The sequence below is a fragment of the Tachypleus tridentatus genome, chromosome 8 (genome assembly GCF_004210375.1).
Source record: "Tachypleus tridentatus isolate NWPU-2018 chromosome 8, ASM421037v1, whole genome shotgun sequence".
Classification (NCBI taxonomy): domain Eukaryota; kingdom Metazoa; phylum Arthropoda; class Merostomata; order Xiphosura; family Limulidae; genus Tachypleus; species Tachypleus tridentatus.
In genome coordinates this window covers 110,962,714-110,970,267 of record NC_134832.1, presented here as the reverse complement: position 1 = coordinate 110,970,267, position 7,554 = coordinate 110,962,714, and the positions used below count along the sequence as shown (strand labels likewise).

Genomic DNA, 7,554 nt, shown 5'->3' with positions numbered 1-7,554 from the left:
TATATACCCGATATAAAACTCACCATTGTTAGTAAGTTTATAAAACTCTTCTATATAATTCTATATTTGTAAAAGCTATTTCTAATAACCGTTATTATAAATTTTATATTGTTTTTTAATTTTTAGTTTGTGCATTAAAATAGATTTGTGTTAAAAAAAGAAAATTGTGTATATCAATCTTGTTTGCATATAACATAAATTTAGTACATACTAACATTTAATTCATTTTAAATTTCAAATTAAAATGTCCTGTTACTTGAAATGGTAATACGGAGCATACAAAAACATAATAAATCGGAGACTCGTCGGAAATTAATTAAAATATGTAACATTATCAACCTGCACTCTTTATTATTTGTACGAACCTTGCAAGTATAAAATTTTAATAGAAATATGCAGCTAGAAAATAAGTACAACATTTTAATCTATCTGAAAATACATTACGACAAGAAGGTTACATGCTCTTTACTTAAGTTAAATGTAAGCTATAAAACTTGTCACGAAGAAATTCAAACTGTAAACCTTATATATATATTACGTAGCCAATGCAATCGTGAAGTGTAGAAGGGCTTTGTATGTCTTAAAATGACTCACAGAGACAATACAGGCATACTTGACTCCGACATTACTTGAGATATTTATCACTGTAATATTCCGCGCATGCTCTAGGTTTGTATATTTTCAGGCATCTCGATCGTGGTGGTATACAAACCTGACATGAGACTGGTTAGTGTTGAACAGAAACAGTAAGTCATACATTGAACATTACATTTTATAACCATAAAACTGATGAGAATTAATTATGTCTACCCTTAGTTGTTGAGTTACAGCGTTTTATAACATTAAATATAAATTTTTCTCAAGTACCCACATATCTTTTAGAAGAGTTAAAGTAACGTTTAGAGTTACTGTTGTTTGGCTTATTTATTGTTTAATATCATTCAAGTTTTTTTGATAATCTAATTCGGACTTTACAGTGTATTAGACGTATGTGTTTGATATTTTATTTTAGAAAAATACTGTCATTTTTCATAGATTGGCTATATATACAATATATCTAATAAAAAACAACTTAAGTGTAAAACAAATGTGTGGCCAAATATAGAGTGGTTGTACATTTAAAAGGAATAAAATCAAAATTCGTGACCAAAGTACTATCTGAACTTACAGCATCAATAATAATTTTATATCAACTATTTACTCATTAGTTAACCAGGACGCATATTTTGTTCAACTAGGGGCATGATCGTAAGTAAAACAAAACGGGTGGCTTATGTAAATAAAGATGTAGGCTTTATTAGGATATCTTTTATGAGGTTTCCAGAAAAGTGCTGATATCCATGCTGATAAATAAGAAAATAGTCAATATTATTAACGTTATATATTTCACATAAGAAACGTTTGTTGGGACGCTGAATTGTATCAGTTTTATTGGTTTTTCTCAGAACAAGTGAGTAACAAGTAAAATAAACTAATGACACAAAGAAGTCAGTCTTACACAACCACACAGATCGGAACCTTCATTGAAATTACGTACTGTAGCTACGAATAAGCAGACTTACTAAAGTCCTGTAGAAGTGCACTAAATGCTCGTTATTATTACAATTTTTGTGTTATCTTTTTTCAATAAAAGAACCTGATAGCCTTTCAGTGTGGTTTCAGATATGTTACTCTCCAATGCACTCTGCCATGTAAGCTCTCTCGTTCCTATTAAGAATATAAGAGAAACTCTAATTCAACATATATTTCACTTAAAAATCACACCAATTAAATTGTAACCTACTATTTGGTAAATTGGACACGTATTTCACCAGCTACAAACCGTCTTTGTCTGTAATCAAAGTATGTAATCTATCGTGATTTAAGTACGTACACTGCTGGCTAAAATCTTAAGTTCAAGGAACGTAAAGAAAAAAATATGCATTTTCCTTTGTTATACTCAAGCAGTTATTTGAGTAGAGCTTAGAAAAATGAAAATGAGAAAAGGGAAAAAAAATAAAAACTTTTTTTTATTTAACAGTGAAGATGTGAACACTATGATATTAGCCTAAATACTAGCTGGTCAAAAGTTTAAGATCACACCAAAAAGTAGTTTTAAAAAGGGTAAGAAATGCCCAACAAGAGGTTTCAGTTATGAGTTGCACAGCCGTCAATGCGAGTAACTGCAAACATTCGCTTTGGCATGGTCGATATAAGCGTTTGCAGAAGGCTGGCTGGAGTGTTATTTCAAGTGGTGAAGATGGCTTCACAAATATCATGCACTGTTTGGAATTGACGTCCATATTCTATAGACTTCCCTTCCCATCCACCCCAAACATTTTCAATAGGGTTCAGTTCGAGAGAACACGCTGGATGGCCCAAAAGAATCACGTTATTCGTCAGAAAAAGTCCTTTGTCCTGTGGGCATTGTGGATTGCAGCGTTCTCCTGCTGAAAGATCTAGTCACTTCCATACAGGCGAGAGCCTTCATTCAATAAGGATGCTCTCTCCAATATGCCAATGCAGCCAGCTGCTGTTTGACCTCTCCTGTATAACCTGAAGCTCCATTGTTGCATGGAAGGAGAAAGCACCCCATATCATGATGGAACCTGCTCCACTGTGTCGTGTAGAAAATGTCTCCAATGGGATATCATTATCGTTACTGTAATCTTGGAAGTCATCTGGACCATTCATGTTAAATGTTTTCTCATCGAAGAACAAAACCTTCGTCCACTTTTCCACGTCCCATGTTTGGTGCTTCTCAGCAAAACTTAAACGAGCTGTTTCGTGATGTGAAGGAGGCGTGGCCTTTGAAGACGATTACGGTTTTTATAGCCTTTCTCTCGTAGATGCCGTCTTATTGTTCTTGAGATGCGTTCTGCGTCCATAAGGACCTTAATCTGGTTCGACGATAGACTGTTGTCTTGCCGGACAACCCGTCAAAACCTCCTGCTCAACGCCGACGAATTTTCTTAGGTCGACAACTTGAAATTCTCGTTCCGTGTCTCTCATGGTCTTTTACGACATTTACAGCAGCAGTTATCTTGCGCCCAATCTCACCAACGATGGCACGTTGAGAGAAACCTTGCTTTTGCAACTCGACCATTCTGCCACGTTCACACTCTGTTAGCCTTTTCCATGTTTTTACCCAATGTAACACAGGAGATGTCAGTGGGAGATGTTAGCAACGCTAATGCATGGACACAAATGACTAAATTTCGTTACATGTTTACCGATTAACGCTTCGTTTCAGTATACTCTTAAACTTTGACCAGCTGGTATTTAGTCTAATTTCATAGTTTTCATATTTTCCCTATTAAATGCTGAAAAAAAAATTTATTTTTATTTTCCCTTTTCTTACTGTCATCTCTCGAAAATATACCCAAATAAATGGTTCAGTCTGACAACGCAAAACGCATATTTTTTCTTTATGTTTATTAGCCTTATGATTTTGGCCAGCAATGTATGTGCTATATGTCTACTTGGACAGCGTTTTTCTGAACTATGAATACTCCTAAACGCATTTTCAAATATAAATTGTTTTTATATGTATAATTAATCGTCTATATCTTCTTATCACACGATAGTGTAATGTTACAAGTGTTTCAAAAAACATTATTTCTTGTTACAAATTTATGACTCAATAACGTGTTGTTTTACGACATGTTTTTTTCTACATTTCAGCTGAAATTCTAAGAAGATGTCGTATAAGAATAAACTAGGATACATCCATGTGTTCTTGGCAGCTGTAGCGGAAGGTGTATTTGGTTTATTCATTCAACGCATTGAAGGACTTGAACCAGTAGATATTATTGGACTAAACAATGTCTTACGACTTCTTTTTTTAATACCTTTAGTCATCTACAGTAGACCCCCACTACTGTTTGACATGAAGACTATGTTGGTGCTTGTTTCACGCATTATATTTGCCGCTGGAGCTGCGTCTCTACTTATTTATTGTTATAAAATTTTACCAATTGGTGATGCTGCTGCTATCTTCAACTGTAACCCACTATTTACCATACTTCTCAGTAGGTGTTTCCTTAGAACCAGATGTCATGTCTTTGAGATACTTGCGGTATTTTGCTGTTTACTAGGTGAATTGTTGATTTGTACCCCGACATTTATCTTTCAGGACCAAACAAACAATACAAACTCTAAAACTTCCTCGAGAAATTTGGGTCTTGTAGCTGCACTGAGTTCCGCTGTTAGTGAATCGTTTGCTTTGTGTCTTTCTCAGTTTATTTCCCAGCTTCATTTCTGTGTAGCTCCCCTGTACATGACGATCCTCATAGTACTTACTTGGGTAATAATAGTTTTCCATAGAGGATATGTACCCAACTTATGGGAGTGTTCGAACAACAACATCTATTTATCTATAATAGCCATGCTAGGAGTATCCAGCTACTTAAACCTAAACCTAGGACTTCAGGTTTTACAACCTGGACCAGTAAGTGTTATTTTTTCTGCATTCATTCCAATTAGCTACTTGATACAAGTTTTCATTGTGGGAGACCCAGGAGAATTGAAGTCGTATTTTGGTTCTACACTTGTGTTTTTGTCAATAGTCATGATTGGCTTTAAAGATTTCGAAGATAATTGTTCACTACTCGTACAGTCTGTGTGTTCTTGTTTTGTTTTACCCAAAAAAATTCTTCCAAACCACTTTCTAAATCGACCAGACTGGAAATATTCGCATGTGAACGAAGAAATGTGATGCTGAGCAGAAAAACAGTGTTATCAAATGTAATATATGACATGATTGATAGTCTTAGAATGATAAAACAGTAAATTTAATGTTTAAATAGATGAAGTAATGTTAAACAATAACAAACCTTGTTAGAGAGATTTTAATTTAAAAAGTAAATGAGAAAAAGCAACTACTAGATTAACTAATTGATCTTCTGTATACTTTAAGTTCACTGTCGTAGAGTACCATTCTCCAAATTCTAATCTTATTTCCTTACAAATCGGGTTTCAATACCCGTGGTTGGCGCAGCACAGACACCATATTATAGTTTTGCGCTTAACAACAAAAAAGAAATATGTATATGAATTTTCTTTTACGTAACCATTTTAATGTGTTTTTTGTCTTTTTTTTGTTTACCATCCCATTCTATATGGAAATCTACTTCTTTGTTTATATTAATTACAGGTAATATTATTTGTTGTTGCATGAATTCCGTGATAATTATTGATGTCTTTAGTGAATAAAGTAGTTCAGCACAATAAAACGAGATTTTTTGTTGTTATTTGTTTTTAATAAACCATTGGATTTATATGTTCAAGCTTTAGGAGATTGGTTAACATGCGAGTTAATATATTTATTTAAAGTTGAGAAAATTTAAATTACTCCGTTAAGAGCCTTCAGATTGCTGTTGCACTATGAGGTAATCACACTTTACAAGAACAATTTTGAGTTTATTGGAACTAGCTTCTGAAGTTTGAGGATAAAAATGATGTGGACTTCTTAAACTTATATTTTTAAAACGCTTTTGACATGATTCCACACAGAAAACAAGAGAAGAAAGTCACATCCTAAGAGTACAGGAAAAGATAAAACGCCACTATATTACTGTAGGATAGTTAGATAAAAGAAAAGTTTGTTCTGAATGAAGTTCAGTCAAATTGGACCTTTCTTCCTAATAGAGTGGTTTAAGAGTTACTTTTGAGCCTTTGCTTTTGGTTATTTACATTAAGGTTATTGACATTGACACAACGATTAAAATATTTAATTTTGTTTAATATTTGGCAAATAACATTTAATTATAATATTCTATGCTTGTGTAACTGGTTTAGTTTGTTTTGAATTTCGCACAAAGCTACACAAGGGCTACCTGCGCTAGCCGTCTCTAATTTAGCAGTGTAAGATTAGGGGGAAGGAATCTAGTCATCACCACCAACTACTAACTCTTTGACTACTCTTTTACCAGCGAATAGTGGGATTGATTGTCTTAATAGATCGCCCCAACGGCTGAAAGAACGAACATGTTTGGTGTGACGAGGATTCGAATACGCGACCCTGAGATTACGAATCGAGTGCCTCAACCACCTGGCCATGCCGGGCCTATGTAATTGGGTTTGCCCTGTTAATTTTTGGTTTCGATTTTTTGTTTTTTCCTGTCCATAAAAAGATTTCTACAGAGATCTGTTTTACAGTGATTGATCTCATAATAGTGTTTAACATGATGATGTGTAACTGTTTGTTGTTGAGATATACTTTTTTGAGATTTCAGAAAGGAATATTTTATCACTAACAGTGTCATAACGCTATAATAAATCGAGTATACTTCAGTTTTCAAAATTACACCATAACGTTTTTAACAATAAGTTAGATATACATTTTTCTGAATGACAGTGTTCGCCCGGCATGGCCAGATGGGTTAAGGCGTTCGACTCGTAATCTGTGAGTCGCGGGTTCGAATCCCGGTCGCACTAAACATGCTCGCCATTTCAGCGGTTGGGACGTTATAATGTTACGGTCAATCCCATTATTCGTTGGTAAAAGAGTGGCCCAAGAGTTGGCGGTGGGTGGTGAAGGCTAGCTGCCTTCCCTCTAGTCTTACATTGCAAAATTAGGGACGGTTAGCGCAGATAGTGCTCGTGTAACTTTGCGCAAATATTAAAAAACAAACAAACTGAATGTTTCTAGTATTTAAATAAAAGGTAAGGTAATTTTATGACTGGCGTTCCCAATCTTTATCGTTTTGAGCAATATTGTAGAATTGAAAATAAATTCTTGAATTCTTTGTATTTGTATTTTCTTATAGAAAAGCCACATCGGACTATCTGTTTAGTCTACCGAAGGAAATCGAAAATTTGGTTTTAGCCTCGTAAATCCATAGACTTACGGCTGTACTAGCAGGGGACTCTTGAATACTAACATTAAACATATATATTTTATTTATATCTTTACGCATTACTCTTAATACAATTTGTTTTATTAAGACAAGTTAAATCTCAAACATTACCACCTTCTACATGACGAGCAAGAGAAAATCAATTATGTTTTGTATAAAAATAGTTTCCCTATTTATATGATTTATCGAATAATTCATGACTGTTTGAACAACCACAAGTTTTTTTTTTTAAATTAACAACATGCTGTGTCCCTAAGTTTTCAAATTACGTGTAATCTTTTCGACATATACTCTTTATATCTTAAAAAAACAATAACAAACTTCGCACCCTACTTCATGCCACCCCTTTGTAACAGGGGTAGGTTTACTGACTTGCAACTTTAAATCTAGAGTTCTCTTTCCCACGGTGAATACAACAGATGTCCTTATGGGAATTTATAATACAAATGAATCCCACTTCGTAGTATCTTCGTATTACGACTGGAATTCATATTTCAATCCAGATATCGTCTCTAACATTTATTCATTTAAATGTAGTTTATCAATTTACTTGTACCTATTTTAAGCAAGTTAACATCAGTTCCACTATATAGTGAAGGCATTAACACGAGTGAAAGAACATGTAAATATAAAAATGTCGATATATTTGAAGTGCAATAGGAAACACCCTTTATGAATGAGATGTAGTTATCCAGGCAAATTACTTTAAAATATT

The 7,554-nt window shown here is 34.0% G+C and overlaps 1 protein-coding gene across 1 annotated transcript; it reads left to right on the top strand.

Annotated features, from left to right (window-relative positions):
* The first annotated feature begins 678 nt into the window (after positions 1-678).
* On the top strand, positions 679-5,159 carry LOC143224246 (solute carrier family 35 member G1-like). The gene is made up of 2 exons (XM_076452664.1): positions 679-746; positions 3,664-5,159. The coding sequence occupies exon 2, from the start codon at positions 3,680-3,682 to the stop codon at positions 4,694-4,696; it is 1,017 nt and encodes a 338-aa protein (XP_076308779.1). The 5' UTR covers positions 679-746; positions 3,664-3,679; the 3' UTR covers positions 4,697-5,159.
* The last annotated feature ends 2,395 nt before the right edge of the window (positions 5,160-7,554 follow it).